Here is a 24168-nt window from a genome sequence, read left to right on the forward strand (position 1 = left end):
GCTTTTATTCTGGCGCCTTGGAGCATTTTTTTACAATCTGATCAATCAGGTGTTTACAGTGGGCATGTCCCTCTGACCTTCCTGCCAATCAGCTTAAAGCTCTGTTGGGAGAATTGGCGCTAGACTTATGGTTGGGGATCACCACAACATAAGGAACTGTATTGAGGGGTTATGGCATTAGAAAGGTTGAGAACCACTGATCCGTGGCATAATTTCAACAAGACTCGTGCAATTTAGTAACTGCTATACTAACAAGAAAGAATACACACTAACATTATCTTAAAAGACTCTCAAAACCAGGAACGTTTCTAATATAAATAAAAACACATAAATCTATTTGAGGTTAGAATCCTTAGAAACGTAATTCTGGCTTCAAAAAAGATTGTTTCACGCTCTATATTTACACTGTAAACCATCAACAATGGAGAAGTAAAAGCAGCTGCAAACTAGTGAAATAAAATATTAGTCCATAAATGGAGTTAACATAAATATTATTTTTGGATGAAGAATAAGACCTAATGTAAACATGTTCCTCTTCACCAATTATTTCTTAGAAAGACTATTATAGCACATTTTGTCACCCTGGCTATTAAAACCAGCTAGCGCTCATTTGATTAGAAGTACATACAGGGACAATATAAATTTGAACTAGTTAAGCAAATCTATGTGCCACCATATTCAAAATAGAAATATAGACATGACCGAAAGCTTCCTATAATGTTTGAAAAGAAAAGGGTATACTCTGCCTTTTCGAACCAAAAGCCCACAATGTTTCAACATGAGGATGCAGCCAAGCAACAGATAGAAGCAGAGAAAGGAGAATTCTTGTTATTGTGTCATTCATTCATTTATGTCTGTCTATCTACAGTACTTAGTGTTACAACTTGGAATTCTCTTTCCGAACCAAGTACCCCCTCCTCCCTCCTCCAAATTCATAGAGACTGTAATTTCTAGTCAGGATGTACTTTTAAAAATTCTGTTTATTAAATTTTGAACATTAAAAACATATACAAACATAGACTGCAGAAAAAGACCTCATGGTCCATCTAGTCTGCCCTTATACTATTTCCTATATTTTATCTTAGGATAGATATATGTTTATCCCAGGCATGTTTAAATTCAGTTACTGTGGATTTACCAACCATGTCTGCTGGAAGTTTGCTCCAAGCATCTACTACTCTTTTAGTAAAATAATATTTTCTCACATTACCAGATTATCTCCGGGACCGCCTTCTGCCGCACGAATCCGAGCGACCAGTTAGGTCCCACAGAGTGGGCCTTCTCCGGGTCCCGTCAACTAAACAATGTCATTTGGCAGGACCCAGGGGAAGAGCCTTCTCTGTGACGGCCACGGCCCTCTGGAACCAACTCCCCCCAGAGATTAGAATAGCCCCCACCCTTCTTGCCTTTCTTAAGCTCCTTAAAACCCACCTCTGTCGTCAGGCATGGGGGAACTGAGATATTCTTTCCCCCTAGGCTTCTACAATTTATGTATGGTATGTTTGTATGTATGATTGGTTTTTAAAATAAGGGTTTTTAGCTGTTTTAGTATTGGATTGTCACATGTTGTTTTTACCACTGTTGTTAGCCGCCCCGAGTCTACGGAGAGGGGCGGCATACAAATCCAATAAATAAAATAATAAATAAAATAAATAAATAAATTACTTCTGATCTTTCCCCCAACTAACCTCAGATTGTGCCCCCTTGATCTTGCATTCACTTTCCTATTAAAAACACTTCCTCCTGAATCTTATTTAACCCTTTAACATATTTAAATGTTTCAATCATGCCCCCTCCTTCCTTTCTATCCAGACTATACAGATTGAATTCATTAAGTCTTTCCTGATAAGTTTTATTCATATTCATTTTTCTCAATCCTAAAACATCAACATCTATCATCCACATCTATTTGGTTATTTACATACATTATTACAGGATGTACTTTTAAAAGAAGATGCTAGATCTGGGTTTCCTTAGATGGGCTTGCTTAGTTTTGCTTACAGATTCAGAAAAAAATCTGCTGGACAAAAAACCCCCGCACACACAGGAAAACTTGTGCAAGTTTAGAGGTTACACATCACACTAACATTTTCTTTGGAATATTAATTTGTAATTACAAGCATGAATTCAATGATTATTAGTAATTCTTTTCTATACACTGGATATGAGATTTCTTAAGAAATCAAGTGGCCTTCAGCATCATAACCAATGTAGGAATGTTGGCCCTTTAGTCACCCTTTTGCAGAAGTCATACATAAACACACACTGGGTGAGGATAATACCAATGTTTAGCACATTTGCCACGGACAAGATTTCCTAATACATTATAACCTTGGTGATACCATTCAACATCAAAGAGCCAATCCCAAGGAGATCAGTCATCCCACTGAAATGATTCAGCCTAGTGCATCTAAATTCGTATCTTGGATAGAGTAAATCAATGCATCTCCTAAGAAATCTGAAGAATTAAATTGGCCGCTGTGGGGACTTAGTGTACACAAAAACCCTATCTCTAACAAAGGAGGAAATAAATTCAAAAAAGAACAAAACTCCCTGTCCAATTTACACTTCTATTTGCAGCCGGATCACTAAGCTGCTAAAAAAATGTTCCAATACGAACAAGAGCTTTGTTAAGACAAATCAAACTCGCTACAGAAAGCATACGACCATGGAAAGGCAAGAGTTGGAAATTGACCTCGCAATTGGAGTGACCAGTTTCTGATGGGCAGGTGAAAACTACAACCAGAGCAGGGGTGAAATCCTCCCAGTTCAGGTGTGCCAGCAGGTGGTCAGAGAGCCAGTAGCGATGGCAGCACAAGGCTTCGCCCCATCTACCCGGCCGCCGCCATTTGGGTTATTTTACCCTCTGCGCATGCGGTGTCCGGGTTTGCACTGCCATTGCTACCAGCTCTCCGACCACTGGCAGGCAGGCCCGAACCGGGAGCATTTCATCCCTGGACCAGAGCTACGACCAGCAGTAGAGAGACATCCCCCAAAGTTCCTCAGTTGATTGCTGTCCCATTTGCTTTTCAAGAGTAAATGAAGGTTGACTAAACTAAACCCTGTAGTAGTAACAACAATAGTATTACTAACTTAGTATTTTGAGTTAGTGGGCAACAAAGTATTATGTATGGTGAGTGGGCAACAAAGTATTATGTATAGTATTATGTATACAGTAGTACAAAGTATTATGTATAGTATTATGTATTGAGTGCATGGGCAACAAAGTGGCAAATGCATTTTAACCTAAACAAGTGCAAAGTTATGCACATCGGGGCAAAGAACCCCAATTATACCTACCAACTGATGGGGTCCAAGCTTTCTGAGCCAACCCAAGAAAGGGATCTTGGGGTTTTGGTGGACAGCTCAATGAAGATGTCAACCCAGTGCGCAGCAGCAGTAAAAAAACAAATTCCATGTTTGGCATGATTAGGAAGGGAATCGAAAATAAGCCGGTAAGTGTTGTATTGCCTCTGTACAAATTGATGGTGAGACCACACTTGGAGTACTGTGTACAGTTCTGGTCACCGCACCTCAAGAAGGATATAATGGAACTGAAAAAGGTGCAAAAAAGGGCAACAAGAATGATCAAGGGAATGGAGCATCTCCCTTATGAAACCAGGTTGCAACGCCTTGGTCTCTTCAGCCTTGAAAGACGGCATTTAAGGGGTGACGATCAAAGTGTATAAAATTATGCATGGGATAGAAAAGGTGGATAGAGAAAAATTCTTTTCTCTATCACACAATACTAGGACAAGGGGGCACTCCCTAAAGTTCATAGGGAAGAAAGTGAGGACAAATCAAGGGAAATATTTCTTCACCCAGAGGGTCGTTGGTTTATGGAATTCACTTCCAGAAGAGGTCGTGACAGCTGTCCTGCCTTGATAGCTTCAAGGCAGGATTAGACAAATTCATGGATGCCAAGTGTATTGGTGGTTATTGAAACGGATGTCCATGTGCCGCCTCTATGTTGATTGAGGCAGGCAGGATTCCCTTGGGTACCATTTGTTGGGGGTCAGGGGAAAGGGAGGGTCTTGCCTTCTCTTTCTGCTCAAGATCTCCATGGACAATTGGTGGGCCACTGTGTGACTCAGAATGCTGGACTTGATGGGCTTTGGCCTGATTCAGCATGGCTCTTTTTATGCTCTTATGTTCTTATTTTACTAAACAAACGAAATGGCAAAACTCAGAACATTCAATAACCACTCAATAGCCCTTTTTTGTTTTGTTTTGTCTTGCCAGGTAGAGCAAATAGGAAAAGTTCCTATCAAAATCTCTTTTCCAAAAATGTTGGAAAATAAAATTAGAAACCTAACACAAAAGTTCAAGTACAGCTATGTACAGGTAGTCCTTGACTTACAGCACAATAGAGGCCAAGTTTTCTGTTGTTAAGTGAAACATTTGTTCAGTGCGTTTGCCCCATTTTATAACTTTTCTTGCCACAGTCATTAAGTAAAGCATTGCAGTTGTTAATTTAGCAACATAGGATTGTTAAGTGAGTCTGGCCTCCCTATTGACTTTACTTGTCAGAAGGTCTCAAAAGGTGATCACGTGACCCCAGGACTCTGCAACCGTCATAAGTATAAACAGTTGCCAAGTGTCTGAATTTTGATCATGTGACTGTGGGGATGCTGCAATGGCCGTAAGTGTGAAAAATGGTCATAAGTCACTTTTTCAGTGCTGTTGTAAGATAGAACAGTCACCAAAGGAACTGCTGTAAGTTCATTTGGTGACTGTCATCTGTCTGGAACCCATACCACATCTCAGACATCAACATACTTGAAAATGTCCAAAGATATTTCACCAGAAGAGCCCTTCACTCCTCCACTCAAAACAGAATGCCCTACGAAAATAGACTAACAATCCTGGGCCTAGAAAGCCTAGAACTAAGGCACCTAAAACACGATTTGAGTATTGCCCACAAGATCATGTGCTGCAACGTCCTACCGGTCAATGACTACTTCAGCTTCAACCGCAACAACACAAGAGCACGCAACAGATTCAAACTTAATACGAACCGCTCCAAACTTGACTGTAAAATATATGATTTCAACAATCGAGTTATCGAACCGTGGAACTCATTACCGGACTCAATTGTGTCAACCCCTAACCCCCAACATTTCTCCCTCAGACTCTCTGTGATTGACCTCTCCAGGTTCCTAAGAGGCCAGTAAGGGGCGTATATAAGTGCACTGGTGTGCCTTTCGTCCCCTGTCCAATTGTCTTTCCTTTCTTTCACCTATCTTATATATTCTCTTCCTTTCATATATCCTCTCCTCTAAGTTCACTTTTACTCTTATATATATATTACCACATGTCTATTTTTCTTCCTATGTATTTGTGTATTGGACAAATGAATAAATGAATAAATAAATAAATAAATAAAGTAAGTAAGTTGAGGACTACTTGTACCAACAAAGGTGGTGCAAAGAATGGAATTGTCCAGTCAAGCATTAAAGCATCTCTTCTTACTCTAAATAAGACTCGAACAAACTTTATGAACCATGTTGTCATCCAAGGCCTTAGGTTATGATATAATTTTTTTCAAACTGACCATCTGTTCAACAAATATTCTTCAGTTATATGAGCATTTTATGAATAATAGATCATGGAAACAGTATACAAATCAGCATAATCATACACTGTGGACCTTTAGATCATATAGTACAGAAGGGAATTTCTCTACCTTAGCAAGTTTAAGAACTCCTGGTGAATTCAATTTCCAGAATTCCCCAGGGAGCAATACTAGATACAGTTTAAAGTTGTAGGTATAGGCTGAGAAACACAGCCTCAAGTATTAGCATAGAACAGATATTCTATTTGCATAAATAACTGAACTCAAAAATATTCCAGTAATGTAACACATTAAATAGTTGCATAGTTGTTAGGATATGTAATGCAAAGACATACACTGCACACACATATAAACACATACATGTATGCATGGTTTTTAAATTTTAAACCAGACCTCAACGTATTATAAAAATAGTTATATAACTCTGTGGATGGTATATACATTAACAACAATCACATCCTCATTTCCTGTCCCTCTAACGAATGCAGGATTTGAAACCAATTTAAGTCTCACGCAGGATCTAATTAATGGACTGTCTTGAACAGTCTATGAAACACAAAGATAATCTGGCTTTCTGAAAAACAGATGAAACAGCCACAGTTGAAGTTTTTCAACATTAGGGTAGCTTAAAAAAAAGTTGAATAGGTGCCAACTTTCTCAAAGCCTATTTCCTTAATCTTGAACGAAATGCAGAAGAACAGCTGTCTCATTTCTGATCTTATTTGGAAGGAGTTTTGTTTAGAGAGAACTAAGCATGATCTTGAAAACACAAAGATACAATGGCAGAATTCAACCACAGGTGTTAAAAAAGTGAATGGGACAAGTCTTTTTCTCAAGCTCAGTTTTTTTGACATTATTCAAAATCACGACTTGAAAGTCACTGGCTTCATCTTGATAAATGAGGAATGAGTCAGTTACATTTGAGCTCAGGGCTAAGGCTGACCTTAGAAATATGAAGCAAATATATGTTTGCTTAAGAAATGATAGGAGCCACCTGAACATTTAATATGGAGACCAATGAGGTGCTGCTTCATTTTCAAATAGCAATAGTAACTTCTAAATAAAGTTGTAGAGATTTCTTTCCCAAACTCGTTCCAAACTGAAAAACAAATTGGGAATTGAAAAGTGAAACCTTAACCCCTTTCTTTGAAACAATAAAAATGGACTGAAAATGTAGGTCTCTCCCACACCAGAAATCAAAGCTACAAAGGGGCAATTGGGGATATAGTGTTATATACAATAAACAATCTGTATAAAGAACTGATCCACACAAAAATGAGTCTTCTCTTCTCACTTCACAATACAGTGATACCTCATCTTACAAACGCCTCGTCATACAAACTTTTCAAGATACAATCCTGGGGCTTAAGATTTTTTTGCCTCTTCTTACAAACTATTTTCACCTTACAAACCCACCGCCACCGCTGGGATGCCCCGCCTCTGGACTTCTGTTGCCAGCGAAGCACCCATTTTTGCGCTGTTGGGATTCCTCTGAGGCTCCCCTCCATGGGAAACCCCACCTCCAGACTTCCATGTTTTTGTGATGCTGCAGAGGAATCCCAGCAGGGGAATCCAGCAGCGCAAAAATGGGCGCTTCGCTGGCAACGGAGGTCCGGAGGTGGGGTTTCTCAGTGAGGGGAGCCTCAGTGAAATCGCAGCATCGCAAAAACACAGAGGTCCGGAGGTGGGGATTTGAGGACTTCGGTGTTTTTGCAATGCTGCTATTTCACTGATGCTCCCTTCACTGGGAAACCCCACCTCCAGACTTCCGTTGCCAGCGAAGCACTCGTTTTTGCGATGCTAGGATTCCCCTGCTGGGATTCCCCTGCAGCATCGCAAAAACACAGAAGTCCAGAGGTGGGGTTTCCCATGGAGGGGAGCCTCAGGGGAATCCCAGCAGTGCAAAAATGGGCACTTCGGCTGGCAAAAGGGGTGAATTTTGGGCTTGCACACATTAATCACTTTTCCATTAATTCCTATGGGAAACATTGTTTCATCTTACAAACCTTTCACCTTAAGAACCTCATCCCAGAACCAATTATGTTTGTAAGACAAGGTATCACTGTATTCTGCTTATCAAAATATCCAGAATGATGTATTGTGATATTCCAATCGGAGCTTCTTCAACTGCTATGTTCGCTTCAATCAACATATACCGTTAAAGGTTCCATTTCAATGCTGTAGTTTATTAGTGGTTTAGCAGCACTCTGAAAGCAATCCATTTGCATCCATTTAAGAATAATTATAAACAAATTAAGAATAATTATAAACAAATAAAAATGGTATTGTTCCATTAATTTACCTCCTTCACAGTAAATATTGGACACGTTGAGAAGCAGCACTCACCCAATCGTGTTAGAGCAATTAAATAATTATCAAAAAAAGAGGGGAAGTGTTCAGCAGTATTGAAAATGCTGGAAAACAGCACTGTACATACAATAAAAGTTGTTTTATAGCAGCCGTGGCATAACAGTTTCAGTCAAACCAATATCGCAAAGTCATGAATTGACTTTTGAATTCAATGTGATTTGAGAAGGAATCCCCAAGAATCATATGTGTACTTATACACAAAAATAGCCATTGAAACTTAACAATACAAGCTGCTCACAAAAAGCTTCTTAAATATCATGAGTTCCAGCCAGCTTGTAACTAAGTCCAAGCAACAATTAGTCATAGTATGCTAACTCCATAATTCTCTGAAAGTTGTTGACACAAAACTTATCTTACTCATGCCAACCATCTGAGTTCACAATACTTCATTTGACCTTGAATTCCATATCCTGCTTCAGAGTGACATGTCCAGTAAGATAGGGAGATGGTCCAGTTTCAATTAACATGGAGCTAAAAATTCAGTTCAATATCAACTTTATTTGATTAGTCAATCGACCATATCAAAGCAAGAAAAAGGACCACATCGGTCATCATAAAACTGTGACTGGTTAAAATACAGTAAAATTGGCTAAAATAGAGGGAATTTGAATAAATAATAAGTTAAAATGCAGTATAATAAGCTAAAATTGAGTAATAAAACATGAGAATATAACTCGTGCAAAGGATTATATTAAACAAAACTAAGATACTGATATAAAATATTCTTAAGTAAGTTCATCTCCTTTGCAGTTGAAATTGATCCATTGCCATATTTTCATCAAACTTGAAATTATAATTTAAAAATACAATTTATGATTTGCAATATTAGAATGGTCTAAGAATCCATCCCTTCATGTACCACAACTTCTAAAAATAACCACTTTATAATCTGGAATGGGATTGGAGCATATAAACAAACATTTTTACCCAAAAAATAAATTTGCCATTAAGCTTTCTGCTATTTTTTAAGTATTAAGAACCAAGTTGAATATTTGCTTCAGGCAGCTAATTCATAGTTGTTCTTTACCAAAGAAGATACTTCGTTAGGAAAATGTAATTAATAGGGACCACATCTTGGCTTGGAAAGCAAGCAGCATTTAGTCTGGATATTATTTGAATAGATACTAAAATAGAGCAGTTAAAAAACATCTCCGAAGAAGGTTATAACAAGCCACTTCCTTACTGTGGCCAAGATATCCATTAAGTCATAAAGAATTAAAGTTGAATGGGAGAAGATTCATTTTAATAAATAGAAGTAGCTGACACATTTCATGATACCTTCTAGTGCTGAAGACTCCAAAACTTTCAAAAATGCTAGAGATTAAAATTGCAGCCATCTATATCCACATCGCATCTACTACTACTTCAATGTTTCATCAGTCTACTTTACCATAGGATAGGATAGGATAGGATAGAACAGAAAACAGAGTTAGAAGGGACCTTGGAGGTCTTCTAGTCCAATCCCCCACAGGAAGGAAATTCTACATCACTTTAGATAAATAGTTATCCAATATCTTAGATATATTTTACTATGAGTATCTCCTCTATAACCTTCATCATGTATTTTACTATGTGTATATTGATATATACTCACTAAAACCCTCATTGTGTATTGGACAAAAATAAATAAATAAAATAAATAAAATCTTCTTTAAAACTTCCAATGATGGAACATTCACAACTTCTGGAGGCAAGCTGTTCCACTGATTAATTGTTCTGTCAGGAAATTTCTCCTTACTTCTAAGTTGCTTCTCTCCTTGATTAGATACCACCTATTGCTTCTCGTCTGGGATTTTGGAGAATAGCTTGACTCCCTCTTCTTTGTGGCAACCCCTGAGATATTAGAGTCATGTCTCCCTTAGTCCTTCTTTTCATTAAACTAGACATTATCAGTTCCTGCAATCATTCTTCATACGTTTTAGCCTCCAGTCCCCTAAACATCTTTGACGCTCTTCTCTACACTCTTTCTAGAGTCTCCACATCTTTTTTACATTGTGGTGACCAAAACTAGATGCAGTATTCCAAGTGTGGCCTTGCCAAGGCTTTATAAAGTGGTAACAATGTCATGTGATCTTGAATCTATCCCTCTGTTTACATAGCCTAGAACTGTGTTGGCTTTTTTGGGAGCTGCTGCACACTGCTGGCTCATATTTAAATGGTTGTCCACTAGTACTTCAAGATCCCTCTCATAATTACTACTACAGAGCAAGGTACCCCACATACTCTATCTATGCATTTTGATTTTCTTGTTAGAATGTGCAAGTCTGTCAAGATCCTTATATATCTTAAGCCTATCTTCCGGAGTGTTGGCTATTCCTGCTAGCTTGGTGTCATCTGCAAATCTGATAAGTTCCCCATCTATCCCTTCATCCAAATCATTGATGAAGAATTTGAAGAATGCTGGGCCTAAAACAGAGCCTTGGGGTACCCGACCACATACCTCCCTCCATGTAGATGTAGTTCCATTGAGGACTACATGTTGAGTGCGGCTGGCCAGCCAATTATGAATCCATCTGGTGGTGCTGCTGTCTAACCCACATTTCTCTATTTTATCTAGTAGTAGGTTATTGTCTACTTTATCAGTTATTGGGAGATGGTGGGGGTGGAAGAATATCACATCCTCAAATAAAAATATAGCTTACAAGTAGCACAATAATCTAAATAAAAAGACAAGCTGTACTCATTGTAAGTTATTTTATCATCTAAAGATTTTCTTCAACCTTTATCACCCAGACAGGAAAGTAAGTTGGGATCTCCAACCCATTCTTGATTTGGTTATAACAATAATGGAATGGCCACCACCAATAGCTATTCAACAGAAATCCCCATAAAGAGTAGTCTAACAAATATGCATTGGCATCCTTCAATCTCGAAATACCATGGTATCAAGTAGGATTTACATAAATCGAATGATTGGCTTGTATTCTTGTATTACATGGGTATGTCAATTTGATATTAATTTACCCCATATCAGGGATGAATTCCCTGCAACAATAAATCAGTATTTTTTTAAGGCACTATTTTAACAATGTGCCCCGGTTCACTTTATGAGCAAGTTGGCTGCTGATAGTTATCATTGCATTTAAACTATTTTAATTCCTCAAGGTGCTCTGGCACCCTGCCTGATTTTTAACTCCAGTTTGCAGATATTTCTAATCTAATGATTAGTATTCAGGGCAGCTTTTTGCAAGCAAAGCAGCTTTTTGTATTTTTGTACAGGTAATCCTTGACTTACAACAGTTCATTTAGTGACTAGTCAAAGTTACAATGGCACTGAAAAAATAAGCCATACCCACAGAGCCAGTTGTTTAAAAAATCTGAATCCCACCACTGGCTACATCCCACTGGATATTTAGCATTTCCCAAAGCATGAGCAACTTACCCTTACAAGACTTGGAGCAACAGATGAGCAAGGTATCTTCACATACTTCAGGCACTTCTCATGAGACATAAAATTGCAAACTGTGGAAAACAAATATACATATCAATTTGTATTAAGAAACAGGTAAAAAGGTAAAACAAGGTAAAAAGTCCCATTCATTATAATTCAATAATTCTCTTTCACAGCATTCTACACTTTTCAAATTAAAAATAAAAGATATAATATATGTGGCAATATAAACTCAAATTACGCAGATTAAAACCCAATCTTTCCAAATTTCCAGCAGGTTTTTCCCCAAGTATGGACATAAATAGAAAATAAAGAGCAATATAAATTTCACAAAACTAACTTTAAGAAGCCAGTTTTCTGGTTATAAAAATAAAGCAGACCTTTTAAATAAACTATGCATTTTGATATCTTTATATTAAGTTTGCATTTTGCTTAAAGGATAATTTTCTCATTCTTCAGCATAACATATAAGGTCTTGAAATTATCAGCTACTAAGGTAGAGAAGCATACTTTTTTCTGTTTTGTAGATGTTAAGGTGAAGTACTGGAACAGTTAATTTTTCCTTTCCAGTTTGTTTTACGTCATGCTGATTAAATTCTCTGCCAACTAACAAGCAAAAAGAGGATAACATAAAGTTTTGTAAAAGTGTTTGGTTTGGGTAATCACTTGAGAACCCTGAAATGTAATTCAAGAAAGCCAAAAGCAGAATAGAGGAAAAGGTATAAAAGTCTTAAAATGCATAGATTTTATTCCTTCCTGTAACACTTTAAACCAAGGGTTGTTTTAAAAAAAAAAAAAAATCTGGAATTCCTGGTTCAAGAGGGGCGAGGCTTCTGAATTCCTCCATTAGAAACTAAGATTTGAAAAATCCTTCTTTATTTCAAAGTTGATATTATAAAAAGGGTTGCTATGGTACAGGAATAATTTGGCAATCAAAAAGGACAAATTTCAAAACTTGCTATATCCAAAAGAATAGTTTTATAAATGTCAAAACAAAGACTAATATTTTTGTCTGGCTTAGGAAAACATGATGATATAAACACAACTTCTGTTGAAATGTTTGGGAAAGCAAGTTTACAATACAATATAAATGTGCCATCTTAAGTATATATTTACTCATTATTTATTTATCAGCATGATTTTGACTGAAATTCAGAATCAAGAACATTTTTCTGAGACCTTTCTCTCACAGTTATTATTGAGCAACAGGCTGTTTTTCTAAAATATAGTGGATGACCTCAGTAAAATGACACATTGCGGTCATTTTTAAAAACAATTAAGTGAAATAGAAGAGACTATTACCATAATTACCCACATATTTTTTTAAAATGCATTACATGAAAGCTACAAAACACACACACACACACACACACACACACACATGTATGTATGTATGTATGTATTTTTTATGATATTTTTGCTGACAATGAAAAGGAAGGGAGACTAGTATAGCTCTATTTCAAGGTATTTTGCTATCATCAGCTAGCCATACCCTTGCCGGGATTTGTACCTCTTCCCTGGTACAAGCTAAGAAAAGGAGAGCCTGTGGTGTAGTAGAGGTTAAAGCTACAGTAGTACCTCTAGATACGAGCTGCTCCACATGCGAGTATTCCAAGTTACGAGCAGAGAGGCAAGCAAAATTTCTGTTCTACATACGAGCTTAAATTCGGGATACGAGCTGAGCGTCCACTAGGTGGCGCAAGAATTCCATTTTTTCCAGTTATCTCCGGGCGAAAAGCCAAATCTCAATGCATTGGTTCGAGATACGAATTGATCGACATACGAGGTCGGCTCTGGCACGAATTAAACTCGTATGTCGTACCACTGTACTGCCTTACAGGCAGGCTCCCGAGGTTCAAATCCTGCTAAGGGTATGGCTAGTTGATGACAGCAAAACAATCTTGAAATAGATCTATACTAATCTCCCTTCCTTTTCATTATCAGCAAAAAATATGTTACACATATAGAATACAGTTTGTCGGCTTTAAAAATTTAACTGCCTTGGATATGGCCCTGAAGGAAAAAAGGAACCAATATACTCCCACACATATTTGGGTATACCAGGGTGATTCAACAAGAAAAATGCCTCTCCAGTAGTGCATGGCTGGTTGGGGAATCCTGGGAGTTGAAATATACACATTTTAAAGTTGCCAAGATTCAGAAACAGTGTTAATACATCTGTTCGTGCATTCCTGAACTCCTTCTGTTAGAGTTGAACTACATATTGCAATGGTCTCCCGAAGAATTGCTAACATAAAAATAAAAAACCCACAAACAATCAACTACAAGGTTAAACTATGCCACAAGATTCTGCTCTGAATTCCAAATCATCTAAATACGAATTCAAGAAATCTCTATTTTCTCTGTAGTATTTCCCAAACCAATGAACTACCCTATGATTTGCATCCTTTTTCCTTTTTGCATGCCTCAATCCCGCAATCAAATGTAATGCCAAGCGAAGTCGTAGGGTTTTATTCTTAAAACACCATATTGATCTGTTTCCTAATTAAATGATAGGATATTTTACAGATGAGTTCACCAAGATATTCACTTGTTATATAAACCAGGGCAATGTCACAGTCAGCTACATTTTCTGTGCTGTTAATCTCAGATAAAGTAGTAGGCAATTATATCCAGTTATGCAGAACTTAATTTCAGCATGAGACATGCAAGAAATAGTTGTGTAAATATTAACTTGGGCTAGAATTCAATTTTAAAAATTACTTCCATAATTTTAATTAATTTAGAATTACTTTAAAACCGCCCAGTTGGTTGTTTAATTTGTTTTGAAATCACTCCCATAATTTTAATTAAAGTTTAATTACTTGAAAATTACTTGAAAACTGTTTGGAGGCGCTAAGTGTTGAGGCAGGGGGCAGATAGATTTAATAAATTATTACTATTACTTTAAACTATAGATGTTGACAAAAGTTCCAAAGGAAAACAACAACACTGATTCTGCAAAATTCCACAAAACCTCTTGTTTGTTTAATAAATTTTGCACTGTTTCCTGTTTCACAAATGGTTGTCTTAAAGCAGGGAATGCCAGGAAGCTTTTCCCATTGAAATACATAAAAGGAAAGACAAGAAACCATGGATGGAAACTAACCAAGGAGAGAAGCAACCTGCAATTAAGGAGATACTTCCTAAGTGAAAACATTTACCGCAACTGGTAGTGCTTGTCATCAGAATCTGTGGGTGTTTCATCATTGGAGGTTTTTAAGAAAAGACTGGATAATCATTTGTCTGAAATTGTATACAGCCGTGATGACAAACCTACGGCGCGTGTGCCACAGGTGGTACATGGAGCCGTATCTCATGCAGGGTGTTGCCCTATATCAGCTCCAGGATGCATGTTCACATTGGCTGGCTGATTTTTGGCCTTCTGGAGAGTAGCGGAAGGGTATTTTCCTCAGAAAAGCAACCGGAGCCTATGTATGGCAAAAAATGTTGGGCCTATTTTTCACCATCCATAGGCTCTGAAGGTTTCCTGAAGCTTGGGAAGGGCAAAAGACAGCCCAATGGGCCTACCAAAAGTCTGGAGGCTTCCGTGAGGCCTTACATGGCTGGGGGGGAGAGACAGCATGGGTGGAGGGTCGTGCACCGATGAATGGAGGTAAAAAATTTACTACCACACTGTGGGCGTGGCTTATGCAGGACATCCTGCATTTTCTTTCAACATCTTTCAGTGCAAATTGGGTGCTTTGGGGTGGAGCTCCATTTTTGCTATCCCACTGCGTTCCCCCCCCCCCCATCCAGGCAGTAGCCATCCCCTGTAGGTAGGCCATTGCATTATGGGTGTGGGCACGCATGTGCGCATTATCAAGCGTGTGCGCGTCCTTTTGGCACCCAAGAAAAACAAGGTTCGCCATCACTCGTATAGGACCTCCTGCTTGAGCAGGGAGTTAGACTAGAAGATCTCCAAGGTTCCTCCCAGCTCTATACTGATTGAGTGAAACTGGCAAGGTCCTCCAACTGCTTCCCGTTCCTTGCAACATGGCACCTAACTCAAGAGTTTTCCCAACTCTTAAGGAACAGTGCTTCTATGAAAAATATAAGGAGCTTAAAAAAAAGTTTCCCACCCCAACTGAAAGTTGGAAAGAAATGATAGAAAGGGCCTCAAGAAATCTGTCTTTCTGTCCATCTCTGGGTCTATCAGCAGAATAACTTGCCAAATCCTGAACGGCTGATACAGATACACCCCAACTTACAACTATAATTGAAGCCAGAATTACAGCTAGCTAGCTATGTATGTATGTATGTATGTATGTATGTATGTATGTATGTATGTATGTATGTATGTATTTATTTATTTATTTATTTATTTATTTATTAGATTTGTATGCCGCCCCTCTCCGAAGACTCGGGGCAGCTAACAACAATAAAGAAGACAATTATTTGTTTGTTTGTTTGTTTATTTATTTATTTATTTATTTATCCAAAACACAAATACATAGGAAGAAAAATAGACATGTAGTAATATATATAAGGGTAAAGGTGAACTTAGAGGAGAGGATATATGAAAGAAAGAAAATATATATGATAAGCGAGAGAAAGGAAAGACAATTGGACAGGGGACAAAAGGCACACCAGTGCACTTATGTACGCCCCTTACTGGCCTCTTAGGAACCTGGAGAGGTCAATCGTGGAGAGTCTAAGGGAGAAATGATGGGGGTTAGGGGTTGACACAATTGAGTCCGGTAATGAGTTCTACGCTTCGATAACTCGATTGTTGAAATCATATTTTTTACAGTCAAGTTTGGAGCGGTTCGTATTAAGTTTGAATCTGTTGCGTGTAAGTCATGGCAGTTGTTAAGCAGGTCACCGTACCTTATTTTGCAACCCTTTTGGCAGTGCGAATCATTGCGGTTGTTAAGCGAATGCTATGGGGGACTGCAACAGATGGTTTTTTTATCAGAAATCAAAAGTAAACACTGGTTTCCAGCAAAACATTTAGTAAATTACTGTCATGTGAATAAATGTGAGCTGGCGCCCAAGTGATCATGTGATCATGTAACCAATGGATGGGGAAACCATCAGAACTTCCAATCTGTGTTTAATGTAGCCTTGCAGAAGTCTGTTGTAATTTTTGGTTTTAAGTTGAGGACTACATGCAATGGTGGGAGAAGCTGGCAAAAGAAAAAGCAAGGGAAGATCTGGCGTGATGCTGAGCAGAAAAATATTCCAGAAAAATCCCCCCAATTCATCCCATAAGAGAAACCTTTGGGGCAAAGTTTGGAGAGCTAATGACCAACCCTCCATTCTAAGCCTCCGCCTTCCTCCTTCCTCTCATGTGACTCAGAGCCTTTGCTTTCCCAGTGCCAGCACATAAACATACATAGATGCGTGACAAAATGAGAGCAGCAAAGACACTCACACAGTTGACACGTTTTATACCAGTGTTCCTCAATCTGAGCAACTTTTAAGATGTGTGGACTTCAATTCCCAGAAATTCCCCAGCCCTCTACAGTGATGGGGAACCTTTTGGGGTTCACGTGCCCAAAAGAGGGGCTATGGGAGAAGTGTCACATGCATGCGGGCCCACACCCACAATTCCATGCAGGCCCCCACACATATGTGCAAGACTCCCCCCTGCTCTCGGCATGCGATTGCTGTTGTGAGCCGCCCCAAGTCTGCGGAGAGGGGCAGCATACAAATCTAATTAATAATAATAATAATAATAATAATAATAATAATAATAATAATAATGCCTGTTTTTTGCTCTCCCCAGGCTTCAGAGCCTTTCTAGTAGCCTGCAGAGGACGAAAACACCCTTCCCTTCCCCACCCCATCCCGGAACCCCTCTAGAGGCCAGAAATGGCCTGTACGCCAAGTTCCAGTTATACCAGAAGTTCCATTTTTTTTTGCTCCCCCAAGCTTCAGGGCCTTTTTAGGAGCCTGTAAGGACGAAAACGCCCTTCCCCACCCCAATCTCCGAAGCCCTCTGGAAGCCAACTTCAACTTCCGGTTCCCTTTTTTTTGTTCCCCCAGGCCTTTCTAGGAGCCTGGGGAGGGTGAAAATGGCCTCCTCCCACGGAGGCCCTTCTGAGGCCAGAAATGGCCCATTTGCCAACTTCTTCAAGTTTAAAGATTACGATTAAATATTCCCTATGAATAGAATAGAATAGGATAGGATAGTGTTCTGTCTGGGTGCCCCCAGACTTCAACACCAACTGGAAAAAACAGCCAGACACGCTGGTAAAAGCAAAGGCACTTTATAGTTTGAAAAATAAACACAGAGAAAAACCTGTTCTTCCCAACAGGCAGGCTATGAGGCTTCACAGCAGAGTCCTGACGGCCAGACAATACAGCAGACTTCTTGCTGGCACACACACCACTGTAGAGAATAAGACCCACGCCTTTCCCCCCAAGGTTTCAGTCTTCAAGGCCACAAGCCAGAATCAGAGACACCAAAGATCACAGCCAGGTCCCAGGACTCCCAAAGATAATACTCCACAATACAGGAAGGGTGGGTCTGCCTTTTCAGCCTTTCTGGGGAGAACCACACCCAAACCCAGCTGTTGCCTATTTAGGGCTGGAAATACCTGGCTAATTGTCCCCTTCGTTGTGCTGCTCTTCTCTGCCTGAGATCGATGATGGCTTGTGCATTTTCATCTAAGGACTCCAGGCTGCTTGCTGGGGAGAGCTCCACCCCGGGGGACTCAGGCTGTTCTCCCTCTCCCTCGGCCTGATATTCCTCCTCCCCATCTGCCTGGGCCTCCTCCTCCTGTTCCTCATCCTCCCCCTCTGAGCATGGAGCCGGCAGAGGAACAGCCATTCCCTGAGGAGCCTCAGACGGAATCACAACAGATAGGATAGGATAGGATAGAACGGAATGGAAAGGAAAAGAACAGAACAGAACGGAAAAGAACAGAACGGAATGGAACAGAACAGAATAGCAGATTTGGAAGAGACCTTGGAGGTCTTCTAATCCAACCCCCTGCTTAGGCAGGAAACCCTTCACCACTTCAGACATTCAAATAAAGGACAATGTGTGAAATAAACTCAACTGCACCGTTTACGCGATCTCCATAAAAATACCTCGACATCTTTTGGACTGATTGTAAAAAAAAAAAAAAAATCCAACTGCTTTAAGAGCCACATGCCAGGTAATGACTAGATTTCTTAAACCATTGTATCATTTTTCAATTGCGTTTGCACAGAAAGTAACAAGCCAAAGGACACAAAAAAGGATATGCAGCTAAATCTGGTTCGCCATTCGTTATTCCTCTCCATATCTTTCATCCCTGCTTCTGCCCTGCCTGTGCACCACTTCATAGACTGCCTTTATTCTTTAAACTTCTCACCACCCTCATTCTGAGAATCTCATTATCTCCATCCAACCATGACTTCCTTGGTTTTCCCCTCTTTCACTCATTCTTTTTTTCCTTCAGATATTTGATTTGTGATTCAGGCTTCATTCATTCGTTCTTTCTGCATGACTAAGTCACCTAAAGTGTCTGATATGAAATCCACCACCTAGGGCCGTGATGGAGAATCTATGGCATAGAAACATAGAAGACCGAAGGCAGAAAAAGACCTCATGATCCATCTAGTCTGCCCTTATACTATTTTTTGTATTTTATCTTAGGATCCCAGGCATGTTTAAATTCAGTTACTGTGGATTTACCAACCACGTCTGCTGGAAGTTTGTTCCAAGGATCTACTACTCTTTCAGTAAAATAATATTTTCTCATGTTGCTTTTGATCTTTCCCCCAACTAACTTCAGATTGTGTCCCCTTGTTCTTGTGTTCACTTTCCTATTAAAAACACTTCCCTGCTGAACCTTATTTAACCCTTTAACACATTTAAATGTTTCGATCATGTCCCCCCTTTTCCTTCTGTCCTCCAGACTATAAAGATTGAGTTCATTGAGTCTTTCCTGATACATTTTATGCTTAAGACCTTCCACCATTCTTGTAGCCCGTCTTTGGACCCGTTCAATTTTGTCAATATCTTTTTGTAGGTGAGGTCTCCAGAACTGAACACAGTATTCCAAATGTGGTCTCACCAGCGCTCTATATAGCAGGATCACAATCTCTCTCTTCCTGCATGTGTGCCACAGATAGCACGTAGAGCCATTTCAGAGGGCAAATGAGACCTTGCCCTATATCAGCTCTGGCACGCACGCATGCACACACGCACATGCTGACCAGCTGATTTTCAGCCTTGGGAAAGGCCGTTTCACCCTCCCGATGCTTCAGGAAAGATTCCATGAACCCAGAGTGCAAAAAAATCGCTGAACGGACAAACCGGAAGTTCGGAAAACGCTCTTCCGGTTTGCCCGTTGTGCTGTTTTTTGCACTCTGGAAGGTTCAGGGAAGCTTCCTGAAGTCCCGGAGTGCAAAAAACAGCATAAAGGGCCACCCGGAAGTGCGTTTTTCCAAACTTCCAGTTTGACGGTTTGGCTATTTTTTCACATTCCGGGCTTTAGTGAGGCCTGTGCGCATGCATGAGGGCAGCACAGGGGTGTGTGAATGTATGGGGGGGGAGGAAAGGGGTGTGGGCACGTACACGCATGCTAGCCCACACTCCCACTTTTGACACACGGACCAAAAACGGTTCACCATCGCTGACCTAAGGCATTCCTGATCATATCCACTCCTACTTCTTAGGTTCCCTCTTTCTGCTGCATTTATTTTGTATCACTCTTTTTTTTTTGTAAATTACATCTCCATCAAAATCAAAGTGCATTAAATACAGTAGCTCCTTGCTCTCTTTGACTAGTGCACATTCTTTACAGGATTATTTTCTCCATACAAGTAATGCAGGATCTCCACTCATTCGTTGCAGCAATCATTCCCTTACGTGTCCTTTTTTCCCCGTTCTCAGCCTGTTTCACTTCATCATTCCATCAAGCATCCTTTTTCACTTTTCATTAGTCACACTTCTGGGGCGTTCTCTAACATAATTCTTTTTTATTGTCTCTGAAGCAGCTGCCTATTTCTTTTTCCCATACATTCACTTTCCATTTATTCTGCTGGGAAATTATTCTATATTCTTATGTTCCATGTAGGACTCTTCTGTCTTCTTCCAGCAATCCTTGTAATCTAGTTTCTTTTCACTTCATTTTTCCCTAAACCCAATCACAATATTGTGAGATAATGCCCTGTCCTGGATTCAGAATCTCTTATACGATATCCTTTATTAATCATATCACTCTTTCACTGTAAACAATGGAATCAGCATGATTTTTGTTTATTCCTTTCCCACTTGTAAACAGCATATACTTGAAATGTATTTTCTTCTAAGCAGATATTCAAAAAGCAGTCACTCTTGCACATTTATGGATGTTTCATTATTTTCTGTATATTTCATTTCATTCCTGCCACTCATTTTATCACTTAACACAGTGAAAGGTGAACCTTTTTTTCCCCTCCGGTGCCGAAAGCGCATGTGGACGCAGTACTGCGCACGTGTGCGTGCCCACACTAATAATTCAATCTTCCCCACACGCCCCACCTTCTGTGCCCCCCTACACTGCCCTACACCCCGCCCATGCGTGTACGACCCCCCTCTCCTGCTCTCCCATTTCCCAACTTTTGGTGGCCCAGTAGGCCCAGAGGCTTCCCAGAGCCTGGGGAGGATGAAATCATCTCCCCTGCTCCGTGGAGGCCCTCCAGAGGCCAAAAACAGCCTCCCAGAGCTTTCCCATGAGCCAAATATCAGCTAGCCAGAGAGCACATGAGGCTGGAGCTGAGCTAGGGCAACAGCTCATGTGTCAGCAGACACGGCTCCACATGCACCATAGGTTCACTATCATTATTATTTTATTATTATTATTTATTTTTGTATGCATTCATAGCCATAGGGGTTGTTTGAACTGGGTTCTGTGTAACCTAGAGTTGTTTGAGGACTTGAATGAGTTTCACTAGCTAAGTTTCACTTAGCTTCACTATCTGAAAGGGGCCAATGGAGAGAGAAAAATACACTCAGCCATCCACACCTGCTTCAATGCTGCAGGCATCTATGGCCATTTCTTTAAATATACAACCAGAAGGGATGAAATGTGTTAGCTGACACTTAATACCCCACTTCTCTTAATCAGGGGTCCCAAGAAAAAATAAAAACAAACAGGTTCTGCAGCCTGAAATAGTTTGAAAACCCTTGACACCAATTCATACTTTCTATCACAAATTTTAGACTTTTTCTTTCACAATTAATGCCAAGCCTTCACTTTCCTGCATTTACCAATTCCACACCACAAAATCAGGCCACTTTTATTCAAACCTATTATAACCTTCCCTTCGCAGTCATAGAAAATATACAGGCATAAATATTTTAATATTCAGGTGGTCCTCAACTTACGACTACAACTGAACTTAAATATATATGTTGCTAAGTGAGAAATTTGTTAAGTGAGTTTTGCTCCATTTTATGCCACATTTGTTAAGTGAATCACTGCAGTTATTAACATGGTTGTTACATGAATCTGGCTTCCCGTTTACTATGCTTGTCAGAAGGTTTCAAAAGGAGATCACCTGGCCCTGACACACTGCAACCTTCATAAATATGAACCAGTTGACCAGCATCCAAATATAAAGCATATGACCATGGGGATGTTTCAACAGCCATAAATGTAAAAAAACAATCACAAGTCACTTTTTTGGTACTGTTGTAACTTCAAACGGTCGCTAAACCAAATATTGTAAGTCAAGCACTAGCTATATTGAACTTTTCATCTGATGTAAAATAATGAATGCATTCTCCTCCCTGTTAACAATCTTTTCTGTCTTTCGAAACAAGGTTGTAATTGTTTCTAACACCCAAATATCCAGAATTAAATATTTTGTTCTAGTCTTTCTCACTGAGTGGGTGTGAGAAAAGTGTGCCTGCCTGGTGCAATTCAAACTTTCTCTCGCTAAGGCAGTTCAAAAGAGCTATTATTCCATTTTTATTTTCATTCACTAATTACACCGAGTTCCTCCACCTTTGCAAGTTCAACAACAAAAACAATACCGTAATCTTTTATTAATGCTGAATCTATTTTTCTTGTATATGCTTCAATCATCTTGATAGGAAATACATAATCCTGGCTGGGGGGGAAATTACAGTTTTTCCTGAAAAGGACAAAAGGAGTTAAAGAAATGTACAGTATCCTTGTAAGTGGGTGGAATTATGTGCATGTGCAAAGGTTGGTGCATGCATTGGGGAAGGGAAGGGGGGTGGGCACATACATGCATGCTAGCACACACCCTTTTGGCATGGGAACCAAAAAAGGTTCACCATCATTGGTCTATGAGAATGTCCTAGAGAGATAGAAAGAGAAGATGCCACTATCTAGATCAGGGGTGGGCAATTAATTTTGCCATGGGGCCACATGAGAAATTGGGATGGTTTTAGAGGGCCGGATTAATATAATTAACTCAGTTCTACCCAATACTCTATATTATTGGGTAGAACTGAGTTAATTATATTATAATTATGAATTATAATTATATATTATGTTATATATTATATTACATTACATTACATTACATTATATTAATTATATTATATTATAATATTATATTATACTATATTATATTATATTATAATTAAAAATTAATTGCCCACCCCTTCCTTCCTTCCTTCCTTCCTTGTTCCCTCCATTTCTCCTTCCTTCCTTCCTTCCTTCCTTCCTTCCTTCCTTCCTTCCTTCCTTCCTTCCTTCCTTCTCCAGATGGAGAGAAGTTTCTGTCTTTCTGATTTTCTCTGCCTTTTATTTCTGCTTTTGGGCAGTTCTTTACTTCTCTTTCAAAATATTCCTTTCAGGTGCCTCTCTTCAACTGACCTACATTGTCAGTTGAGAAAATATAGTGGAGGCTTTGCCTGGAAGTAGCTTTGGATTCCTTTTCTCCCTCCTCCTCCCTTTTTTCCCCATGAGAGGTGGGGTGGGGGGTTTGCTTTAAATTTCTTGGAAAGGCCAATGAAACCAATGAACAATTAAATAATGAGCATTTATTGGACTTTTGCAAAAGGGCATGGAAAGAGAATTTCTCCTTCCTTCCTCCCTCCCTCCCTCCATTTCTCCTTCCTTTCTCCCTCCCTCCATTTCTCCTTCCTTCCTTCTTTCCTTCCTTCCTTCCAACCTCTGCGGGCTGGTCACAGACAGCCGGCGAGCCGCACTTTGCCCAGGTCTGATCTAGATGGAGCCACAATGAGGTAAGGGGCAACTTAGTAGAATGTGACAAACGTCTCAGAAGTGACTCTCCCTAGTTTCTTGAACTGTGAAAGGAAGAAGAGATGTATACTGCTCAAAAAAATAAAGGGAATACTTAAACAACACAATATAACTCCAAGTAAATCAAACTTCTGTGAAATCAAACTGTCCACCTAGGAAGCAACACTGATTGACAATCAATTTCATTTTGTTGTCAGCACATTTAACTTTGTACAGAACAAAGTATTCCATGAGAATATTTCATTCATTCAGATCTAGGATGTGTTCTTTGAGTGTTCCCTTTATTTTTTTGAGCATTGTATTTTAAAGACAAAAAGGGGTTAAAGAAATGTAAGGTATCCTTGTAATTTTCCAGTGATCTGGCTATCCTATTTTAAGAAGCAACCACCTCCAGGCAACCATGCAAGCAGTGGCTTGCACTTTCCCAGGTGGAACACATAGGAGCTTCTGGCCCCCAAAGGATGGACAGCTGCTAATGAACAGAGAAAACTCTGATCGTCATTCATGTCAACACATGGAAAGAAAGAGGAAGAACAACAAGATTATTGGAAGAGAGACTGAAAAGAGAAAAGCTGTAAAGCATGGGTCCCCAACCTCTGCTCTATGGCCCATAATGGGGGCTGTGCCTATTCAGAATCAGACTCTGCAAGAGGCAGACTTGTATGCAA

At 39.5% G+C, this 24168-nt stretch overlaps 1 protein-coding gene across 2 annotated transcripts in view; it reads right to left on the bottom strand.

Annotated features, from left to right (window-relative positions):
* DGKQ (diacylglycerol kinase theta) overlaps positions 1-24168 on the bottom strand; it is a 132268-nt gene that overhangs the window by 92960 nt on the left and 15140 nt on the right. For both annotated transcript variants that reach the window (XM_070742292.1, XM_070742293.1), the window contains exon 2: positions 11328-11407. In XM_070742292.1, coding sequence (XP_070598393.1) covers positions 11328-11407 — 80 coding nt within the window. The remainder of the gene's footprint in view (positions 1-11327; positions 11408-24168) is intronic.

The sequence above is a fragment of the Erythrolamprus reginae genome, chromosome 2, assembly GCF_031021105.1.
Source record: "Erythrolamprus reginae isolate rEryReg1 chromosome 2, rEryReg1.hap1, whole genome shotgun sequence".
NCBI classification, from domain to species: domain Eukaryota; kingdom Metazoa; phylum Chordata; class Lepidosauria; order Squamata; family Dipsadidae; genus Erythrolamprus; species Erythrolamprus reginae.